Here is a 21,505-nt window from a genome sequence, read left to right on the forward strand (position 1 = left end):
TCTGTGTTGCTTTAGCAATCTGGGGAAATACTATACCCACGGCCCGACAGCTGGGCTACATCAAAGCCGATACTGCGCCTTTGGTAACGAAACGACTTGACATGGCAAGCGCATACTTGAGCTTCGGTTGGTGACATGAACCGCCAGAAACCTCCCAGGATATTCGTTTATCCAAGCCATCACGCGCTAATCAACGCCATTAGTTTTTGAGCTTCAACCCTTGGCCAGTCAAATTCCACACACTCCACAGTTCCCCGCGCACCCCGGATTTCGTGGCGCCGGGAATGTGGGCGAGGTGCAATTCCCACTGCCAACACCAATTTTTCTCAACAATGTGTGGCAACTGGGCTGTCTGAAATAAGAAAACACGCAGATGATGGTCATCCGAAGATGGCGTTGCTCCTTTTCTTGCTTGGCTTCATATAAGTTGACCGGTGCGACGACTGAAGGCAAGCCATTCAGACAAGCAGGTATCAACAGTCTTCTTCTACTGCGACGTTTTCCGTTGACCTTGTTACAATGACCTTGCTTGCACTCAAAGAGGATCGGCCAACACCTTCTGCCGTCTACAACTGGCGTGTATACGCATGTGCCGCTACAGCATCCTTTGCATCATGCATGATTGGCTACGACTCCGCCTTCATCGGGACAACTCTGGCCCTTCCGTCCTTTGTCGATGAGTTCAATTTTGCGACCTACTCTCCGTCGTCGTTGGCGTTGCTTAAACAGAACATTGTTTCTGTTTATCAAGCTGGGGCTTTCTTTGGCAGCTTGGGAGCCTATGCATCCAGCTATTTCTTGGGACGCCGCAAGTCACTGTTCTTGTTTACCCTGGTCTTCATCGCCGGAGCAGCGATGATGCTGGGAGCGAATGGTGACCGTGGTACTGGACTCATAATTGGCGGTCGGGTCCTCGCTGGCTTCGGGATTGGTGGCTGCTCAAACATGACACCAATTTACATTTCAGAGCTCTCACCACCCGCAGTGCGAGGTCGTCTAGTCGGCATTTACGAACTTGGTTGGCAAATCGGCGGCCTTGTAGGTTTCTGGATTAACTATGGTGTTAACACCACAATGGCCCCGAGTCACTCGCAATGGCTTATTCCTTTTGCCGTTCAACTGATTCCAGCTGGCTTGCTTCTTATTGGCTGTTTTTTTATTCCCGAATCACCTAGATGGTTATTTTCCAAGGGCGAACGCGATCAGGCTATGAGGGTCTTGTGCTGGATGCGACAACTCCGGCCTTCCGACATCTACATTGTCGAAGAAGTCAGTTACATTGATGAGGAGACGGAGCGGTATCGCCGAGAGGTTGGTGCCGGGTTTTGGAAGCCATTCCTGGCTCTCAAACAGAAGCGAATTCAGTGGAGATTCCTCCTTGGAGCGCTGCTCTTTGTGTTTCAAAACGGTAAGCGGCGTGCCAAATAAACCTAGTAGCTATCTTGCTAACAATCCAAAGGCTCGGGTATCAATGCCATTAACTATTATAGCCCAACAGTTTTCCGTAGCATTGGAATCACGGGGACAAACACAAGTTTCCTTACTACTGGAATCTTTGGTGTTGTCAAAACAGCACTTACTGTTGTCTGGATTCTAGTCCTTATCGACCACATGGGACGACGTAACTTGCTGATTGTCGGTGCACTGGGCGGGTCTCTCTGCATGTGGTTTATCGGTGCATATATCAAGATTGCTGGAACCGATCCCAAGAGCTCCAGTGGCAATTTGAGCTCTGGCGGCATTGCTGCCATTTTCTTCTTCTACCTCTGGACGGCCTTCTATACCCCCTCATGGAATGGAACACCGTGGGTTATCAACTCGGAAATGTTTGACCAGAATACGCGATCTCTTGGGCAGGCGAATGCTGCTGCCAACAATTGGTTCTGGAACTTCATCATTGCCAGGTTCACCGAGCAAATGTTCAACGCATGGGGCTACGGTGTGTACTTTTTCTTTGCATCTCTGATGCTTCTCTCAGTCGTCTTTGTCTTCTTCTGCTTGCCCGAGACGAAGGCGCTGCCTTTGGAGGCCATGGACCGACTCTTCAGGATCAAGCCTACGTGGCGCGCAAATACCATCTTGATGGAGGAGCTGCGTGCGGAGGAAGAGAATTTTCGTCACAATGCGGATGGTGTCGGGCTAGAGGTGGAAAAGATTGAAACGAAACAGGTTGAGTCGAGTAGTAGTTCCATTCCACAGGTTTGACTACGCGGTCAGTTGAATGGACGAGAAGCACATCCTTCCACAAGAGAATAAAGTTTTACTTCTGTTTTACCTAAGACGCCTTTGTAAGCAAGACTAAATCATGGATTCCGGACTTTGGATCGCCACTGAATAGTGTGGAAATACCTTGTTGTCGCTAGAACAACTGAGACATTATATTGGCTGGGTGATGCTCGGACTACTCACTCAGATATGCTGTGCTCAAGATCGGCGGACCATGGGAAGCGGTGCCTGACTCTATACCTCGAATCTATTGACGGGTAGTTTAACAAGATGGCGAGGGATGTGGAATGGTTTTAGTCTTGACGAGACATTCTTTGGTTGTGGATAGAGCGAGAAGTATGACGAACTTGGCCAATATGATGAGTGTTGCGCAATGATCGATGTTTACAGTGCTCCTTGCTGATGCTGTTGAGATATTTGCGCAACATCTTGATACATCTAGACAGCCGACGAGGTTTCTCTTCATCAGGTGACTCTTTAACTCGAATCCCGCCATCTACATTCTCTGCTGCACTATTGTCAAGGAAAAATATGTGCGACACCTTTACCACTGAAGACTTCCTCTGCTCTTGGTAGTACAACCGCCATCGACAAAAGTCTACAGTGAATCCGTTTTACTTGTATTCAACGTCTATCTACAGGCGCGACTGCGATCGCTGTGCCACCTTTTCCCCGATGGCCTGTTGGACCTTGGCCACGGGCAACTCGTCGATCCGCAAGCCCGTCCAATATCTATCCTGCTCGAGGCCCTGCCAAATCAGCGCCTCGGTGCCCAAAATCACCTGCCAGCCCTTTTCCTCGGCCAAGGCGCCCAGTCGCGTAAACGGCGAAGGGTTGTAGCACATCTCCAGCATGGCGCCCTTGTGGTGCTTGTCCAGCAACACCTCGGTCACTTGTCTTGCAACAACCTCCTCGTGCGTCTGGGGGTCAAAGTCTGGCACGCAGGCTACGATGGCACCCGGTCCGTCGACGGCATGCGCCTCCTCGACACTCGCGACGTGCCGCAGGCCATTGCCGTATCCACGCGAGGAGCAGTCTGCCATCATCACGTCCACCTCGCTCTTGTCGCGGTTGACGAGATAGATGTCCGTCACATTCATCCACTTGCGGAGTGCGTAGATGGCACTCCTGGCTGCGCCGCCCCCGCCAATGACGAGGGCCGGCCGGTTATGAAACGTGCCCGAGGGGTTGGCGACGTTGTAGTGGAACGAGTCTCTGATGCCGATGACGTCCGTGTTTGTGCCGCAGAGGATGCGGTGTCCGTTGCGTTCCTTGAGAAAGAGCGTGTTGCAAGCGCCGACGTCTCTGCATTCGTCCGTCATTTCATCCAGGTGTGAGAGGATGGCGACTTTGTTGGGCATGGTGACTGAGGCCCCTGTGATTCTTGTTAGTAATGTCTCGGCCATTTTTTGTTTCCGTTTTCTGTTCTTCGCAAGGGAGGGAGTGCTGGGCTCACCGTAAAATGATGGGTGTTGGGCTAGTCGTAAGAACTGCGACATGTCTGCTGAGTCGAGGCGTATTTGACTCCATTTCAAGCCCAGGTGGTCGTATATGATCTGGTGTAAGAACGGTGATAGGGAGTGTGTGATCTTCTGGCCAAAGAGATATCCATGGAGATCTAGTCGTGCCTTTTGGTGTTCCAGAGTGTCACCCAATGGCTTTGGTTGTTGATGAGCCTCCGTTGTTGTCATGGTGCAGGTGTCATCAAATTGAGTGCAATTGACCGTGGTTCAGAGCTTGCGAAGCGACAGTCTACGTCGAATGAGGTGTTGCGTTGATATGTCTTTGCGTACGAGCCGTGCACTTGCATGCCACCCCCAGAAAAAGCAAACTACCAGACCCTTCCCAGGATTGATGCTGGCCTTGGAAAAAATGTCGGCGTTCAGTCCGAAATGTCGGCAAAGGCACGCGGTCGCCAAGCTCAACGGCCCCACATCGGCATCCCCGCTTCCGGGAGCTGACCCGGGTAAAGACTTAGCCATTGCATTAACGCTTGCCTGAATGGGCCGCGTCATGTCGGGTGACTGGTGAATGGGGAAGGCCGGCGGGTGATATTGGATAGGCGTTCCTAGCTAGGTTGCTGCAGTTGACGGAGTATTCCGTCCGTTCCTTGCTCTCCCGGACTTCAATTCACTCCCGTACATGGCAAATTATGTTTATCCAAGAGCGTCATGGATGGCGTTCCAAGTGCTGGGTATTACAGACACCCTCAGAAAGGACTCTAGAGAATGTCAATCACTCGAGCATTAATCCGCGCATGCACAGGTTCATGGTAACACAAGACCTCCCGTGTTTGGCCCAAGCAAGGCTGGCAATCAAGCCCTGTTTGCATACGCCTCCCTTCTCATACAGTTTTCAATCACCATCTACAACCCAAACAAAGATATCAACCGTAATCATCAAAAGACATCTCTCAAAATGGTGCACATGGCCAGCGTTTGCACCATCTCCCTCGGCCGCTGTGCCGCCGGCCACAAACTCGAATATAAACTTGAAATGGCAGCCCAGCACGGCTTCCAAGGCGTCGAACTATTCTACGAAGACCTGGTCGACCTCGCAAAAACTATTGAAGGTGGCGACACCCTAGAAAACGAACTAGCCGCAGCAGTCATGATTCAGCAAATGTGCCAGAAGCGCGGACTTGTCATCATCTGCCTCCAGCCTTTTATGCACTACGAGGGCTTGGTCGATCGGGCTTTGCATCAGAAGCGGATCCAGGAGATGCATCACTGGGTGAAGCTGGCTCACAATTTGGACACTGATCTCATTCTGCTGCCGAGCAGTAACCTGGCGCCTGAGCACATTTTTGAAGACATCGACGTCATCGTTCGAGATATGCGAGAGGTCGCCGAGATTGGCCTCCAGGCACGACCAGTAATACGATATGCCTTCGAGGCTTTGTGTTGGGGCACAAGAGTCGACACGTGGGAGGCTAGTTGGAACGTGGTCAGGAAGGTGGACAGGGGAAACTGTGGGATTTGCTTGGACTCGTTCAACATTGCCGGGAGGATATATGCGGATCCTTCAGTGTCTTCTGGCTGCACCCAGGACTGTGACGAGGCAGTTGTGCGGTCAGTTGCAGGCATGGTCGGCGAAGTGGACGTTTCCAAGTTGTTTCTATTGCAGGTTGCAGACGCAGAAAAGCTGTCGAAGCCGCTTACACCACAGCACGAGTTTTACAACCCCGAACAGCCTCCGCGAATGAGTTGGTCGCGTAATGCTAGACTATTCTACGGCGAGGATACACACGGTGCATATCTCCCTGTGCGAGCCATCTTGAGTGCTATTGTCACAGACCTGAGATATGATGGGTGGCTGAGCTTCGAAGTCTTCAACAGAGAACTCTTCAACCCCGATTCTAGGACACCAGGTCTCATGGCTCAGCGTGCAGCCCGCTCGTGGAACAGGATGGTTTCAGAACTAGGTTTGACCACGGAACAGTCAAGGGAAAGAATGCAACCGATGCTGTAAATATACCTAATAAATTGTAACTCTAGACATTCTACATATGTCCTACAACCGTGAAGCCTTCTTAACATGTCGAACCGCAAACTCCAACGCAGCCTCAAAACCGTATACACCCAGCCCACAAATCACCCCTACCGCTTTATCGCTCAAGTAGCTATGTCTTCTAAACTCTTCTCTAGCGTGGACATTGGAAATATGCACTTCCACAAAGGGGATGTCAACTCCAGAAAGGGCATCGCGTATGGCGACGCTAGTGTGCGTAAAGGCACCGGGGTTGATGATGATGGCATCAATGTTGCCACGGGCCTGGTGGATGCGGTCGACTAGCGCGCCCTCGTGGTTGGATTGGAAGGACTCAATGGTGCTAGAAAGGGAGGACGCTTGGGCTGTGAGGGTGGCAATGATGTCGGAGAGCGTAGTTGAGCCGTACATTTGCGGCTCGCGGTTGCCGAGGAGGTTGAGGTTGGGACCGTTGAGAACTAGGATGCGGGGCATTTTTGGATACAAAGCCGAGCTGAATTAATTACGACAGTTTCATGATTCCAGGTGGGGAGAAGACGGGGTTAATTTAATATATGTGCGGTCAAAGTGGCCGTGTTAGTGCCCGCCCAATGTGTGGACGGTCTGGATAAAGCATCATCCAGAATGTGGAAGCGTTCCGCCTCCTAACGCCGGAATTGGGAGCCGCTGATATCCGTCAGTATTGGATGAATGGCAATCAGAGATCGCAAAACAAAAACCTCCTCAAATGATATCATACTGAAGAGATGACTATTGCCGGGTTGACAGCCGCAATGGACGACCATCAACTCACCGAGATATACGCCTTTGCCAAAAAAACTCGGTAAAGATGCCGGCCAGATGCTGCTTGACGCTGCTTGTAGTAGAATTAAGGCTCCATCATCTGACGGCAATTTCCACGAGAAGGAAAGCTCAGTTGACATAGTCACAAAGACAGACCACGGTACATACGAGCCACCACACGCCATCTATGCCATCTCTACCAGAATCTAACTGTAAAAGCCGTTGAAGAATTTATCCGCCAAACCATCGCCACCAGGTTCCCCGACCACAGGTCCGGCACCAACGCGTCACTTAGCCTCAGCAGATACTAACTGTTACAGCTTCCTCGGCGAAGAATCATATTCAGCCGGCTCCTCGAAACAGTACCTCGTCACGTCTTTGCCAACATGGATCGTTGACCCCCTTGACGGCACTGTTAATTTCACACACCTCTTCCCCATGTTCTGTGTTTCCATCGCATTCTGTATTGGAGGTCATCCCGTCATCGGAGTGATCAACGCCCCATTTTTGAACCAATTCTTTTCATCATGTCGCGGAAAAGGAGCCTGGTTCAATGAACGACACCAGATGCCCTTGGTAAGGAATCCGATACCGCCTCTGCCAAAAGCCGCCCCGAGTGGATGTACCTTTGCCTGCGAATGGGGTAAAGACAGGAGGGAAATTCCGGAGGGAAACTTGAATAGAAAGGTTCATTCTTTTGTCACAATGGCGATGGAGCGGAATGGTAGAGGAGGACAAGGGGGAATGGTCCACGGTGTGAGGAGTTTAGGGAGGTAGGGGACACATTTATTACATATTGATGTGGTGGTTTTGCTGATGATTTGCAGTGCGACAATGGATTTGGCATATACGGCAATGGGGTCGATTGACATTTGGTGGGAAGGAGGATGTTGGGAGTGGTACGTATGACAGGTGAAGGATATACCAGGCAGTCTTCACTCATTGACCTGGGATAGGGATGTTGCTGCCGGTATTGCCATCTTGGAGGAAGCGGGAGGTCTAGTTACAACTGCAAATCCCCCACACGATTATAAAAAAGCCGCCATCCCGCAAGTCGAATTAGGTGGAAGATTATACCTCGCTATACGGTAAGACCTAAAGCAACATAGTATGTTTAAACAGCGCTGATAATCACCAGTCCTACCGGCAGTACAGATACAGAAACCGGCTTGGAAGCACAACACCGCGTGGTGAGACAAGTTTGGCAGAGGGTAGAAGCCCTTGATTATGACCGACCACAGTAGAAACAACGCATCGTATTGTACTGTCTTCACATAGAATCACGCTCAACAAGCATTCCCCAATCCGCAGTGAAGCAATTTCACAAGAGCAACCCATCGTCATCGCACCAAGTAAATTCCGTCCCCAGTCATAAAATCAGACGAAACCGAAGCAATTTCAAAATCCATCATGAGATCTCCAAATCATTCATACGGCTGATAAAGTCTTCCTGTAAGTGTTTCAAGTATCCGGGTAGGGCTTCATCGCTCCCGTACTCGTAGGCTTGTTTCAGAGCCTCATGCAAACTGAGCACGAGCTTACGACGGGCTACCAGCCGTCGAGACTCAGAATCCCGCAAACTAGCCTCTCTTCGTTGCCGCAGTGCGTTTGCCACCTCTTCGGCTCGTTTAGTAAAGGATTCCGGAAACCCAATGGCCCGTGCTAAATCGATTCCATAATGCTCGTTTGTGTCGACAACACCAGATTTTGCCTTGTAGAGCATGACCAGTCGTGGTTCGCCTTCATCTGAGATTGACCGCTCAGAGGCTAAATGCAAACTCAGCACGCCTGGGCGATCCTCTAAAACCCGAGTCAGGTCAACAAAATGAGTTGCAAACCAAACAAAGGCACCCGACTGTATAAGTGCTTCTGACATTGCAATTGCCATTGCCAGGCCATCCCTGGGGCACGTGCCGCGGCCTAGTTCATCAATTATCACCAAACTTTTGTCGTTTACATTTCGTAGGATGAAGGCCATTTCCCGCATCTCGAGAGAATATGTGGAGAGATTCGCTTCGAGATTATCGGTCAACGACACTCGCGCAAACAGATTGTGCACTACGGGGAAAGACGCATATTCAGCCGGAACAAAGCATCCGATTTGGGCCATTATTTGCAGCAGTGCGATAGCTCTGATGTAGGTAGTCTTGCCTGCCATATTGCATCCCGTTACAATATGGAAACGGTGCTGCGGCGTCGCGTAGTAATCATTCGGAACAAAGCCCTCAAACATGATCTAAACACTCATAAGCAGTGTCCGAATCTGGTGCAAGTGGGATCACTGACATTGTCCAATATTGGATGTCGGGCTGCTTTTAGCGCCAGTGCATCTAAGATCTCTGGTCGGACATAGTCTCTGATGGTAGCAAGATGTGCAAAAGAGGCAATCATATCGACTAAAGCAACCGATTCACAGACCCTAAATAGTTGTGGAGATGATTCCCTGAGATCCACGATCAGTTCTTGGATTACCTTGTCACTACGCATTATAATTTCGTTTGAAGTCTCTGATAGCCGGAAGTTTAACTTAACTAATGGCAGAGTCTGACACTGGATATGATCCTTCTTTCTCACGACGTTGATGAAGACTTGAGGTAATGTGTCTTTGTTGAGGTCCCCTGATTTAATGCGCAGCCAATACTTGCGTCCATGGTCGAATTTGACAGTCGGCTGAATACCGTGCTGGGCTAATTTCCACAATGTTATTCATTTGTGATTGAGGCTAATATGTCCAAACGAAATACCTTGGATGTCGTTCACATGAAGATGGATCTCATTGGTTAGTTCTTTGTACGTTTGTCGTGCAACATCTAGCATGTCATTGATACCAGCCTTGACGGCATACGTCCTCTGATTGCGCATGTCGAGCGGCGAAGTCATATACGTGACATCAGCCTCTACGACCTGATGAACCCGGAATAAAATAGGTTCTGTCGTGTCGGGGTGGCAAATGTCTCGAATCTTGAGAAGAAGCGCGCTATTGCATTCAGCCAGCGCTTGGTAGAGCTCCGGCACTGACTCAAGAAAGGTTTTTATAAGAATGATGTGATTAATTTGCTCTTCGGCGTGGGGGATACTCGACTTGGTGGATATAGTGATCATCTATTGCAGGTTAGCTAGCATCTGCATGCCATGGTATTGTCAAATTGTCCCTTTGTGAGAACTCTTTCGATGTCTTTGAAGTTTTCGAGCGCTATGTTTCGTTAGTGGCATCAATACATCTTCAGAATTGGAAGAATTACCCTTTCGAACCGCATGAAACATTTCTTCCTCACTCGTAAGCTCCTCCAAGGCTTCGTAGCGGGGTTTGATAAAAGTGTCATACTTTGTTGGAGGCTGAAGAATATTGTTGCGAAGCATGCGCGATCCCATTGGCGTCTTGGTTTGGTTCAACAGTCCAAAGAGACTGTCCTTGGACTTGGGTTTGTCAAGGTTCTGTATAATTTCCAGAGATTGTATCACCGTAATATCAACCATCATGGTATCTTCCGACGGTCGATATTTGATACGCAATGAATTAGGAGCAAAACTAATCGTGAATGTGTGCTCAATATATTTCATGGCCCGAGATAAAGATTAGCATATGCGGTCGGGAAAGCAGCACGATACAGTGTGTCTTACTGCCGCAAGCGAACTGATGCAATAATATTTACCCTGCACTGCTACCTTCATGGGGTCGATATCGCTCTTGAATGCCAGGTTGTCTATGTATTCGAGGCCGTCTGCTTCCGACCAGGCGGATCTGTCAAACACTTCGATATCTGCATCAGGTATGAGCTCATCAATCAAGGTATAGAGAACACTGTCTCTGTTGGGCGGGCAAGCAGTCGACATCAAGACAATTCTAGATGGACCTGCTATCTGTAGCTTATGGATCGTCTTGACGTATGATTGATTGTCGCATATCTGGCTCAACACAGCCTCACCAAGTGTAATATTCACAAGGGCGAGCCCAATAGAAGGCGAAATGCCACGAGACTCAGCAACGGCGCAAATGATTGTTTGTTGGTCACTTGCCCCCAACATTGTAGACAGAGTACCAGTTCGCGACTTGCGCCCGGAGACACTGGTCGATGGACGCGATCCACCGGCCGTGATATTGGACTTGGCTGTGCTTGATACTGTGCCGACTATAGACGGGGTTGCAGTCATTGAGCTGCCGCCATCGGAAGCGTCACGAGGAGGCCGCCGGCTGGCGGCGGACGAGGAACTGTTAGGAGCACGGGAAGGACCATGAAAATAAGACGACGTCGTGTCGGACAACCGGGACTGCCTGGGATGTCGAGGCATGATTCGGGTTAGGACGGGCAAAATTGGTTGATGGTTCGTGCCGTGTTTCGATATTACGACAAGTCAGTTAGGGTAGAGACAGGATGGACTGCAGAGGTGAATGAGCACAAAGAACCAGCGATGGGGTGATTCGAAATGTAAAAGGTTCTGAATTCAGGAACTAATTCATCCGATGTGTGTGGTCCACGACACTACAGTACGAGAATCGCCAATGAGCTGGGCAGTTCCTTCCAATTATGATGGTGACGATAATGGGAGCGAGGAAGGCGCGTTGAGCTGATTGACGATGATGGGGACCGTACAAGGGTGCGTGTGGCTCCGTTAAAATAACACAAATATCTCGCACCACCCCAGGGTCAAATCCGCACACCCCTCTTACACCATCACAAATCACAGCTCAGAAGTATCGTCCCAATGTTCGGGATTTTGGAGGCGGCTGCGGTCCCTCACTCGGGCATCTTCAATACATATGAAGACCTGATGTTCGATCTCAACAGGCGCATGGAAAGCGAAGGCTACAAAATTGTCAAGGCGAGATCCCATCGTAATAAGATCGGCGGCGGTGATGTGGCCGGGAACGAGATAGTTCGCTGCGATCTGGTGTGCGACCGCGGAGGACGACAGTACAAATCTACAGCTACCAAACACAAGACGCACACCAAGAAGACGGGCTGCCCGTGGAAGGCAAAGGCCGTGAATCGCAAATCTGTTGGCGGCTGGGTTCTGACGGTGTTCTGCAACGAACACAATCACGAGGCCGGAACACCCGAACCTCCCAGCATACCAGAGGCTTGCGAAGAGGATGGTACCGATGCGGACAATGAAGACGGTGCGTCAGTGAATAATATATTTTGTTTCTCAGGTTCTAAATCCATTCCAACTCTAACATGAGAAAAGAAGTTCATGCTGGACCAAGACCAGACCCCGAGACTTTGGCAGCGCTTCGAGTCGCGGGAGTGTCGGACAGCACTTTGCGTCTGAATGGAGACACGTTCCATCACCTCAAGACGGATTACCGAAAGATGACACAAGGGGACCGTCTCAATGCCCTGGCACAGCTGCAACTGCGGATCGCAGCGCTCTACGCCGTCCAGAATGAAGATATGCAGAGGCAGAAACGGCAAGAAACTCAGCATCAGCGTCATCGGGCGGTCGACGCCAGCAGGAACACTCTTTCTGTGCATAAACACCGTGCGCGAAGACACCCAAGGACCCGAGATGAGCAGCATCAACAGGCGAGCAATCTACCAGCAGAGCCCGAACTGTCGTTAACCGAGGACCTCGTACACATAGGCCCCAACCGCACTTCAGATGCGTTAATGCAGGGGCCACATTTCCAACTGACAGACCCTGCCAGTGCAATGGACAGTGTCGAGATAACACAATATCACGAACCCTCCAAGAGGATGAGACCCTACCGACCACAGGGCACATGAGCACCAACATTTGGCTACCAAATGGCAACTTCGCCAGCCTTATCTCATCAGTGGCAATTTTTGGTGGGGCGCGCCGCTGCATCAATGCCGTTGTTGACGCGCTTGCATCAGTGCCAACCGCCCTCACCGCCTAAATTTTGTCAGAATTTTGCCGCCCCGCCAAACCATCACCAGAAATTCATTATGGCCAGCCTGGGGAAAATAATTGGCGAGCATCGCAACAGAAGTACGTCGCGACATCAAAATTGTACAAAATGGCGACTGTCGTCCCTCCGCCATCAAAAAGGCAGAGGCGTGAGGACCTCGAAAGATCCAGAGTGCAGCAGGATGTTAACGCAGCCATGGCCGGGCCGGAAGGCTCATTCAAGGCTCGGTTTCTGGACGGCGACGGAAATCAGGTCTGCGACGTGATTGAAGTGCCTCTTGCAGATGCCTCAGAAAAGAACCTGTCACTCCTTTTGAACACTTTATTGGCAAGGGTAAGATTCCATGCCCCTGATGCACTTAATCATACCGTGTACTGACTTTGGCATGTTCCAGGAACGAGAAGAATTTTTGCCGTATCGATTTCGAATCCATATTCCAGATTCCGACATCATCATCGACCAGTACCCAAAGGATTTGCTTCAGCTCTTAAAAAGCCATGGCATCGAGAACCCTTTCGAGACAACTGTGACCCTCACTGCCGAGCCCCAATCAGTCTTCAAAGTGCATGCTGTCACACGCATGTCACATAGAATTCCAGGCCACGGAGAAGCAATTCTGGCAGCTCAATTTAGTCCAGAGACAAATACTCGTCTGGCTACGGGGTCTGGTGACAAGACTGCTAGAATATGGGATACTGAGACTGGAACGCCAAAGTACACACTCTCCGGCCATACACATTGGGTACTCTGTGTCGCATGGTCGCCTGACGGCAAACGGCTAGCTACTGGAAGTATGGACAAGTCTGTCAGACTTTGGGATCCGGCAAAAGGGAAAGCAGTGGGAGGCCCTCTGACTGGACATGCCAAGTGGATTACCAACATTGCTTGGGAGCCTTATCACCTATGGAGAGATGGCACGCCGCGGCTGGCAAGCGCGAGCAAAGACACGACTGTGAGAATTTGGGTCGTAAATACGGGAAGGACTGAGCATGTGCTCTCTGGGCATAAAAGCTCGGTCAGCTGCATTCGATGGGGTGGGACCGGTCTCATATACACTGGAAGCCATGACAAGATGGTGCGAGTCTGGGATGCGGCAAAGGGCACCTTGGTGCATACCTTATCATCACATGCTCATTGGATTAACCATTTGGCGCTTTCGACGGATTTTGCCTTGAGAACGGGGTATTTCGACCACCAGCCTACGCCAAGCACAGAGGACGAGAAGCGGGCGAAAGCCAAAGAGCGGTTCGAGAAGGCAGCGAGAATCCAAGGACGAGTATCTGAGCGCCTAGTATCCGCCAGTGATGATTTTACAATGTATTTGTGGGAGCCTTCACAAGGGAGTAAGCCGGTGGCCAGAATGGTCGGCCACCAGAAGCAAATCAACCATGTCACGTTTTCTCCCGACAACACGTTGATTGCTAGCACAGGCTGGGACAACCATACAAAGATTTGGAGTGCAAGGTATGAGGTGTATCTGAAAGCAACGGGCCAGTATAGAACTAACAAGGCTTCACAGAGATGGCAAGTTCATCAACACTCTGCGCGGACACGTCGCTACAGTCTATCAGTGCTCATTCTCTGCAGATTCCCGCTTGCTGGTGACAGCATCTAAGGACACAACCCTCAAGGTCTGGTCAATGGCGTCCTTCAAGCTGGCGGTCGACCTCCCCGGTCATAATGATGAGGTATACGCAGTAGACTGGGCACCAGATGGCAAGCGTGTTGCCAGTGGAGGTAAGGACAAGGCAGTACGACTCTGGGCAAACTAGATTTCCTGTCTTGGCAGCGAGACACCGTTCAAGATACATGGCTTGCTTACTGAGCCTTACGATATCCAGTTACCTATTATAAAAAAAAAACTCTCCGATATACCCCCACTATTTTAATCTTTGTTTAATGATCCCTCTGCGGGCTCAGGAGTATGAATTCCAGATTCGTACTTCAACAGCGACATGAAATTAGGCAGGTTTCAAGCAATAGATCAACTTCAACTATATTTCTCCGAAGGATCCGAAGCTAGCGATCCTTTGCGAGGGTCTCTGAGATACCGAGGTTACATAAATCTTGCTGTAACTGTGCCGTGTGGATATGTCGTATGGATCTCGCCGGACTTGGAACCAAAATGCGGGATGTGCATTTCAAGTCAACATTGTCGCGCTCCTTTTTGTATAACCCATACCAAGGCCAGCTTCACAAGCTCCTTACCCCGTACGATTCACATTTAGAGACTCTTGGCAATCTACTGCCGGGGGAGGGGAGACGAAGAAATTTTGCATGGAGTATAATGAAAAGTTGATAAGAACCGGATGATATTGTACATGGGCGCCTCAGTATGTCAAGCTACCGGTACTGTGTCGTCTCTTCAGAGTTGAGATGCACTTTTCTTCGGCATTCGGCTGGCCATAGGGGCCACGGCCAAGGAATGGCCAAATGTAGTCACGGTGACTACCACGCAGACGCAGTATGCCCCGTGGGAAGGGATTGTGTACCAGGACGGGGATGTGTGCTATTGTCCGTTGGAGATTTCAAATCCAGCCATAGCATCTCATTCCACATTGGCAACAGTCACGTCTACTGTGGCTACTGCTACTGACGTTGTGGTTTATCCGGGCGGCTCTAGCTGTCCACCGACCGACGGCAATTTGCGTCCTAAACATCTGTAGCTCCTCTGATACCGGGACAATCAACACTTGCCACGTCACAGGCTCAGTCCGAGGCACATTTCTCCTCGGTTTCGCAATCGGCGAGTCGAAGTGAAATCATACCATCGCCGCCACCGTCCGAGTCGCCAAGTCTGCCGAATGGACTGTCCAGTATGGTGAATACGGAGACGACACCTCTGCTCTCCAAGGAAATGACGCGTGAGGAGATGAGAACGACTTCTTGGGTACCAGTGCCGTCATATAGTCAGACTATAGTGCCTAGTCAAGGGAATGCGACCTGGTCATGGAAACCAGCAAGCTCAGGTGGCTCGACGTTCAAGACCGGCTCTGTGGTAACATATGTGTCGAGTAGTGAGATTGCGTCGAGCCAGTCTGGTGAGCACGGGAGCTCTCGCCGCCCTATATCTAGTGCTGGTACGTCACAACAAGGTAGTTCCAGGCGTCCGGTTTCTAGTGACGGTTGTTTGCAGACTGCCAGCTTTAGCACGAAGCCTCAGTCTGAAAACACACGTCAACCAATGCCATCTAGCTCGTCAGTACCAGGAAGCTCATCGTACATCGAAAGCTCGAACCCTCCTAGCTTCTCTACGCTAGCGAGCTCGTTCCCTTCTTCTTTCACATTAGCAAGGTTAACTTTAAACTCTACTAGCTTTAGCCTAATAGTTTTAAGCCTTATAATCTTAAAACCAGTTAGCTTAATTATTATAACTTCTTTTACACTAGGGTATTCTAGCGCACTAACTTTATTAGCTCTAAGTTCGTTAATTTCTAGCTATTCTTCGCAGCCTATACGCTTAAGTTAATCTATGTCAAGTTCAGGCTCGTTAAACCAGGAGAGTTCAAGTACTCACATATCAAGATACAGCTCGTTAGTACCAGGAAGCTCATAGTACATTAAAAGCTCGAACCCTCCTAGCTTCTCTACGCTAGCGAGCTCGTTCCCTTCTTCTTTCACATTAGTAAGGTTAACTTTAAACTCTACCAGCTTTAGCCTAACAGTTTTAAGCCCTACATTCTCAAAACCAGTTAGCTTAATCGCTGTAACTTCTTTTACACTGGGGTATTCTAGCGCACTGACTTCATTGGCTCCGAGTTCGTCAATTTCTGGCCATTCTTCGCAGCCTGTACGCTCAAGTCAATCTGTGTCAAGTTCAGGCTCGTCAAACCAGGAGAGTTCAAGTACTCACATATCAAGATACAGCTCGTCGAAACCAGCTAGCTCTAACCTAGGCTCTTCAAAAGCCGATAGTTCAAGTGCGTCCAGCTCATCCAAGTCAGCAAGCTCGAGCATGGTCTCGTCTGGAGCAACGTCACCAGTCAACAGCGGCAGTTGCACGTTAACCGTTGTGATCTCTTTGTCCGGCCAGCCGTCACTACATTCCAGTAAACAACAACCTTCCACCATCTCCCCCTCGTCCGGTGAAAAGACGTCGAGCAAACGTTGCTCCTCCACACCGGTATCAAGTTCGGCTGACACAACAGTTGTCACGTCGCCAAGCGTGAGCCCGAGCAAAACATCTTCAAGCTCAAAGTCTACAAAGTATACATCTTGTGTGCCTACTGCCGCCTTTACCGTCGAGGATTCCGCCAAACTGGCGCCAACCTCTGCGCCCGGAGGTCTAGACCGTCGGGGTCCTGTCGAGGTGTTTGGGAGAGCCAAGTGCAGCCCTGGGACATTTAGATGCATCAGTATGCCTTCGGGGTGGGAGGCATGCGACACCCAGGGCAAGTGGATCGTGAGTATTTGCACTATACCATTCCTCAGAGAGTCTATGCTGACGATTTTTTTTCTTATGTAGTTTGCCGGCGTGTGTCCTCCGGCAACGTATTGCGTTTACTATCCGGAGGACTTGGGGCTTCTCTGCCTGCCACCTTGTTAAGACGGCTGGCTGTGTATTTGTGGACAGCACAAGGGGTGAATTTTCCGCAGGACCGTTTTAGCACCTGGTGATATTTTCAACAAGCAGTCGATAGTAGATGTCTTGGGCACAGAATAGACTACGGCACATGCTGCTGCATTGGGTGGTCGGATGATGCTTCCTGCCAACTTAGCTGTGTGTACACGAGCAGCCAAAAGGCAATTGTGACAATAGCCCTGACACATATTCCGCAAGGGGCCAAGGATGACTGGCAAGCACAGCTGTTAGGGCACGCATTACCCCTGTCGTGTTGTAGGTCGCAATGTTGCTTCCGTCCTCCACGGGTTTCATTCATGAACAGACTACCAGGATGATTCGCATGTTTTACCCAGAACGCTCAAAGCACCCTTGGCATAGACAAAACATGTTTAACAGTAGTAGCGCGGCTTCTCTGCACAGGTTGGGGAAAGCGGGCCGCAATGCGTGATTTAATTACTATAGTATTGTGACCATTTGCTGTGACGGTGTTTTCCGCTGGAGGGTTGTGGTTTGCGGCCGTGTTACCCTCATGACTCGACTATGTCTCGCGGAAAACTATTCATCAGCGCCGATTCCTCTTGGTAATTGACTAATGGAAATAGGGTCAACTGCTGGATTTGATCTACTTTGCCAATCTCTCACGGGTCCTCTTATCCATGTGTTGCCACACCGTCAATGGTGATTCTGCAAAGCTGCAAAGCTGCAAAGCTGCAAAGCTGCAAAGCTGCAAAGCTGCAAAGCTGCAAAGCTGCAAAGCTGCAAGAAAAAAAAAAAAAAAAAAGAAGCCAAGCAAAGAAAGACAAGCCCATCGTGCTAATTCAACTCCTAAGCACCATCCCCGATGCAGCAAGAGGCTCTCAGCAGTGGATCGGACGAAATTCGCCCACACAAGCTTACACCCGACATGGCTCTCGACTCGGTCCTTGACACCGACATGAGGCGTGCCTCAGCCACGAGGCCGCACGTCTCTTCACGCTCCCGTTCCTCCTCCACAAGCACATGTAGCAAGAAGACGGGCTGTAAGCAAAATCGTCGCTCAGATTCCTCGGCTTGGACATGAAAGGCTGCAGCTGACAGTCTTACCCCGGATTCCCCCCAGCCCCCGTAATCGTGGAGTTGGATGGGACCCCCGGCTCTGAGGGCGAGTCTATCCACATTACGGGCAAGATCTGCGATTGGGTCTGTTTATGTGCCTGGGCGCTTCGCTAGCCGAGAGCATGGTGTTGTTCCATGTGTTTGTCGACTCAGGGCGTCTTTTCCAACTCAAGATGGATGCTGGCGAGAATAGTCTCAGAGTAAGTGTACTAGATATATTCGAGAAGCCGTGCTCGCAAGTGCCAATGCAACCTCAGTTTACAGTGACGATGAGGTCAAGGGTTAAATCTGCCGCGATCAAGAAGACGTCGAGGCCATTGTCGCTAGGGAGTCAACACACGGTAGTTCCGCGCATCAGAACATTCAAGTGTTCACGCCATCTTCATGCGGGGACGGGCCCTTTCCCATTTCAGACCCATGTTCCCGGGAGAAACCCGACCGGGGATGTGTGGCAATTGAACTATTGATGATAGTATTGACTACCTAGGTAGTTGGGTGCGTCGCTGCATGGGGTTGCTGCTTGGGTCACGGAGTATAGAGGTGATGAAGATGGGCAGAACACCATCAAGCGGCCGCTCGGCAACAGACAAAATTTATAAAGAGACTCTGGCCAGCCCAGTTCAAACCGTGTTAGCTGGAAGCTGCCTACTCCCGTTCCAAACACTCATGCTCCCCCAAGAGTCCCAAGACTCCAACAACTCCATCGCCAGATCGTACCCACTTGACTGACCAGACCCCTTGAGCCCCGGGCTTTGGCTTTTCCTCCCTCCTCCCACCATGCGTCTCACCCCCATCGTCAGCATCATGGCCTTTGCGGCCACCGCCATCGCCGACGGCAAGGCCATCACCGACGCCATGGCCCAGATCAAGCAGCAGACGGCCGACCTGGGCACCACCGTCGGCAACTGGAAGGGCGACCTGCTCGGCGCGCTCCCCATCACCGTCAAGTCGACGCAGCTGCTGAAGCAGATCAGGTCGGCCTCCAGGACGGCCGAGCAGTCGGCCATGCTGTCCACCGAGGAGGCCCTCGCCGTCGCCGGCGCCACCACCGACCTGAGCAAGACGGTCCAGGCCACGCTGCAGACCATTGTCGACACAAAGCCCAAGTTCGACAAGCTCATCATCCTGAGCCCCGTCGTGCTGCTGAACCTCGAGCTGGAGCAGGATGCCACCGACGACTTCAGCAGCAAGGTCGTCAGCAAGGTGCCCGGGGCCTTGCAGGGCATTGCCCAGAGCCTGATTAAGCCCATTGACGATGCTTTTGCCGCCGCCATTGACAAGTATCGTCTTTTCTGAGTTGCCTTTTTTTTTATTCCGTGCCGGCTGGGGAACAAGTCTTGTGTGTTCATGATGGGATGGGGAGAACGTGAAATGGGCATCTACGTTTGGCAAAGCGCCGTTCTCGTGTATATATTTTTAGAGTTTTGCACTCAAAAGAACTTGTTGCATGCTCAGGGTGAGGGGGAGCAACTGTGACGATCAAGATGGAGGCATTTCTTTAGCACGCGTTGCACGGACATGAAGAAGCCAACCCTGACACTATCCACATCTCCTGCATCTGCATAAAATGACAAGTCACCGTATCAAAGGCGCATTCAAATGGGGGAGCCGCGGTTGCCGTCACCAGTTCAGTCCGTTGATGCAGAACCCGTGATTTATATTCGCAAAAAAAAAAAAAAAAAACTGCTCACTTTTACCTAATAATCCCATGTCATGCCGACCTAGTCCATCTGATCAACCGTCTGCGGCGTCGCTGTTCCGGTCGCCTCCTTCACTGCGCCCTGCACGTCCAGATCCTTGTCGCCGACTATACACCGCCAGCCAAACTCGTCCTTCGCCTTGCCCAGCTGAATCGCCTGCAGATGCGTCAGGAGCTTCAAGCAGATGGGACCTGCGTCGGCCTGCTCGTCGGGGATATACGTCACCACGTCCGCGTCCGCCGTCGAGCTGACCCGCGGCCCGGCGGGCAGAGAGCCGCTGACGGGGCCCTTGCGGCGCGTGATGCTCCTGATGGGCACCAGCGCGGCGGCCGTTCCTGCGGCAAAGACCTCGCTGAAGCGCGGGAGCTCGGCGTACTTGACGGATCGCTTTTCCACCTTCCACCCCCAGCTCCTGGCAATCTGCTGGACGCTGTCGCTGGTGACGCTGTCAATGACGCACTTGGAGTCGGGGACCACGAGGGTCACGTCGTCGTCCGAATTGGCCACGGCGCCGATGAAGCCCGAGGTGCTGAACTCGTCAATCTCCTCGTGCTTGGCGCTGTCGAGGTGCAGCGTGATGCCGAAGCCCTCCCGCTTCGCCTTGCCGCTCCATTTCAGGACGGGCGCATAGTTGCCGCCGACCTTGGCGTGGCCGGTGCCGTTGGGCGCCGTGCGGTCAAACTCGTCCAGGATGAGGGCCTTGACCGGGTGCGTGCCGTGGTATACGCCCGTGGGGATGACAAAGACGCAAAAGGTGTACTCCTCTGGCGGATCCAGCCCCAACTGCGCGCTCGATCCGTACAGCTGGGGGCGAATGTACAGCGCAGCCCCCGTCTCATGGGGAGGCACGAACCCGGCGTTGAGGGCCACGGCGGAGCGAACCGCCTGCAGGAAGACGTCGACGGGGACCTCGGGCATGGACGCTACTTCGGCTGAGTGCTGGAGGCGCGCGGCGTTTCGGTCTGGGCGGAAGACGGTGATGGCTTCGTCGCCGGGCGTGCGGAAGGCCTTGAGGCCCTCGTAGGCTTGCTGGCCGTAGTTGAGGGCCGGCGCCATGCCGTGGATGCGCATGAAGGGGTCGGCCACGAAGCGGAGGGGCGACCATTTGCCCGTCGTTTTGGAGTATGTGGCTTCGATGTGGCCATTGACTGGGACGAGGTCAGTACCAACGAAAACATGCAGCTCTGGGCAATCGGGGGGGACAAGGGAGCATTGGGAACCAGGGATAAAACAGAGAGCGCCTCTGGCGACGGCATGGTGCTTTGGAATCACCCTTGGACTCACCCTCGCGGACCTTGAAGCCTACATTGCTCCAGTCAACGGTGTTCACGGGCGGGGGAGGAAAAGCACCCATCGTGACTCGATGATTCTGCGGTCCGACGGTAACTATGCAGGTCCAAGAACGACTTTGTGTTGGGCTCGAACGTCAAAATCCCACGGCGACACAAACTGCAAAGTAGAGACTTGAAACGAACAACCAAGGATGTCAAGGCGAGGATCTGGACAGCTTGGAGGCTACGGAGTAATCATGGTCTGACTCGTCGAAACTGGCGCTGGACGCTTCCGTCATGCTGCCCGATGTCGGACTGCGGGGCGTCAGCAGCGTCCCATTGGATTAATTTTTGTGGCAACGACCAAACTCGTCGTCACGAATATCGAAACACTGCGGCACCAACTCGTATATTGACGTCTCACTTCTGATGTATTCCGCATCACTTGTCCTCACAGGTAGCCATCAAGTAGAAGTTGTTCATAGTCAATGTATGTACAAAAGAA

At 51.4% G+C, this 21,505-nt stretch overlaps 11 protein-coding genes across 11 annotated transcripts; 5 read left to right on the forward strand and 6 right to left on the reverse strand.

Moving 5' to 3' along the window:
- Positions 1-232: 232 nt before the first annotated feature.
- Positions 233-2,569, forward strand: J3458_012627 (uncharacterized protein). The gene is made up of 2 exons (XM_066120070.1): positions 233-1,408; positions 1,460-2,569. Exons 1-2 carry the CDS (start codon positions 520-522, stop codon positions 2,203-2,205), a joined length of 1,635 nt encoding a protein of 544 aa, XP_065974892.1. The 5' UTR covers positions 233-519; the 3' UTR covers positions 2,206-2,569.
- Positions 2,570-2,861: 292 nt separating this feature from the next.
- Positions 2,862-3,917, reverse strand: QA3_2 (Quinate dehydrogenase; the record flags this gene model as incomplete). Its single annotated transcript, XM_007812682.2, has 2 exons — positions 2,862-3,601; positions 3,683-3,917. 2 exons carry the CDS (start codon positions 3,915-3,917, stop codon positions 2,862-2,864), a joined length of 975 nt encoding a protein of 324 aa, XP_007810873.2.
- Positions 3,918-4,644: 727 nt separating this feature from the next.
- J3458_012629 (uncharacterized protein) lies at positions 4,645-5,697 on the forward strand (the record flags this gene model as incomplete). Its single annotated transcript, XM_066120071.1, has 1 exon — positions 4,645-5,697. The coding sequence occupies one exon, from the start codon at positions 4,645-4,647 to the stop codon at positions 5,695-5,697; it is 1,053 nt and encodes a 350-aa protein (XP_065974893.1).
- A 42-nt stretch (positions 5,698-5,739) lies between these two features.
- On the reverse strand, positions 5,740-6,193 carry J3458_012630 (uncharacterized protein; the record flags this gene model as incomplete). Its single annotated transcript, XM_007812683.2, has 1 exon — positions 5,740-6,193. Exon 1 carries the CDS (start codon positions 6,187-6,189, stop codon positions 5,740-5,742), a length of 450 nt encoding a protein of 149 aa, XP_007810874.1. The 5' UTR covers positions 6,190-6,193.
- A 1,588-nt stretch (positions 6,194-7,781) lies between these two features.
- Positions 7,782-8,889, reverse strand: MSH4_1 (MutS protein msh4; the record flags this gene model as incomplete). The annotated part of the gene is made up of 2 exons (XM_066120072.1): positions 7,782-8,734; positions 8,785-8,889. The coding sequence occupies 2 exons, from the start codon at positions 8,887-8,889 to the stop codon at positions 7,907-7,909; spliced, it is 933 nt and encodes a 310-aa protein (XP_065974894.1). The 3' UTR covers positions 7,782-7,906.
- Positions 8,890-9,204: 315 nt separating this feature from the next.
- Positions 9,205-10,059, reverse strand: MSH4_2 (MutS protein msh4; the record flags this gene model as incomplete). Its single annotated transcript, XM_066120073.1, has 3 exons — positions 9,205-9,600; positions 9,663-9,691; positions 9,741-10,059. 3 exons carry the CDS (start codon positions 10,057-10,059, stop codon positions 9,205-9,207), a joined length of 744 nt encoding a protein of 247 aa, XP_065974895.1.
- A 1,143-nt stretch (positions 10,060-11,202) lies between these two features.
- J3458_012633 (uncharacterized protein) lies at positions 11,203-12,224 on the forward strand (the record flags this gene model as incomplete). The annotated part of the gene is made up of 2 exons (XM_007812686.2): positions 11,203-11,617; positions 11,686-12,224. The coding sequence occupies 2 exons, from the start codon at positions 11,203-11,205 to the stop codon at positions 12,222-12,224; spliced, it is 954 nt and encodes a 317-aa protein (XP_007810877.2).
- A 254-nt stretch (positions 12,225-12,478) lies between these two features.
- Positions 12,479-14,142, forward strand: RSA4_1 (ribosome assembly; the record flags this gene model as incomplete). Its single annotated transcript, XM_007812687.1, has 3 exons — positions 12,479-12,703; positions 12,765-13,834; positions 13,890-14,142. The coding sequence occupies 3 exons, from the start codon at positions 12,479-12,481 to the stop codon at positions 14,140-14,142; spliced, it is 1,548 nt and encodes a 515-aa protein (XP_007810878.1).
- A 2,077-nt stretch (positions 14,143-16,219) lies between these two features.
- J3458_012635 (uncharacterized protein) lies at positions 16,220-16,723 on the reverse strand (the record flags this gene model as incomplete). The annotated part of the gene is made up of 1 exon (XM_007812688.2): positions 16,220-16,723. The coding sequence occupies one exon, from the start codon at positions 16,721-16,723 to the stop codon at positions 16,220-16,222; it is 504 nt and encodes a 167-aa protein (XP_007810879.2).
- Positions 16,724-18,467: 1,744 nt separating this feature from the next.
- On the forward strand, positions 18,468-19,650 carry J3458_012636 (uncharacterized protein). The gene has a single exon (XM_007812689.2). It carries the CDS (start codon positions 18,807-18,809, stop codon positions 19,323-19,325), a length of 519 nt encoding a protein of 172 aa, XP_007810880.2. The 5' UTR covers positions 18,468-18,806; the 3' UTR covers positions 19,326-19,650.
- A 100-nt stretch (positions 19,651-19,750) lies between these two features.
- Positions 19,751-21,083, reverse strand: J3458_012637 (uncharacterized protein; the record flags this gene model as incomplete). Its single annotated transcript, XM_007812690.2, has 2 exons — positions 19,751-20,877; positions 21,014-21,083. 2 exons carry the CDS (start codon positions 21,081-21,083, stop codon positions 19,751-19,753), a joined length of 1,197 nt encoding a protein of 398 aa, XP_007810881.1.
- Positions 21,084-21,505: the final 422 nt, after the last annotated feature.

Source organism: Metarhizium acridum (assembly GCF_019434415.1).
Source record: "Metarhizium acridum strain ARSEF 324 chromosome Unknown scaffold_269, whole genome shotgun sequence".
Taxonomy (NCBI): Eukaryota; Fungi; Ascomycota; class Sordariomycetes; order Hypocreales; family Clavicipitaceae; genus Metarhizium; species Metarhizium acridum.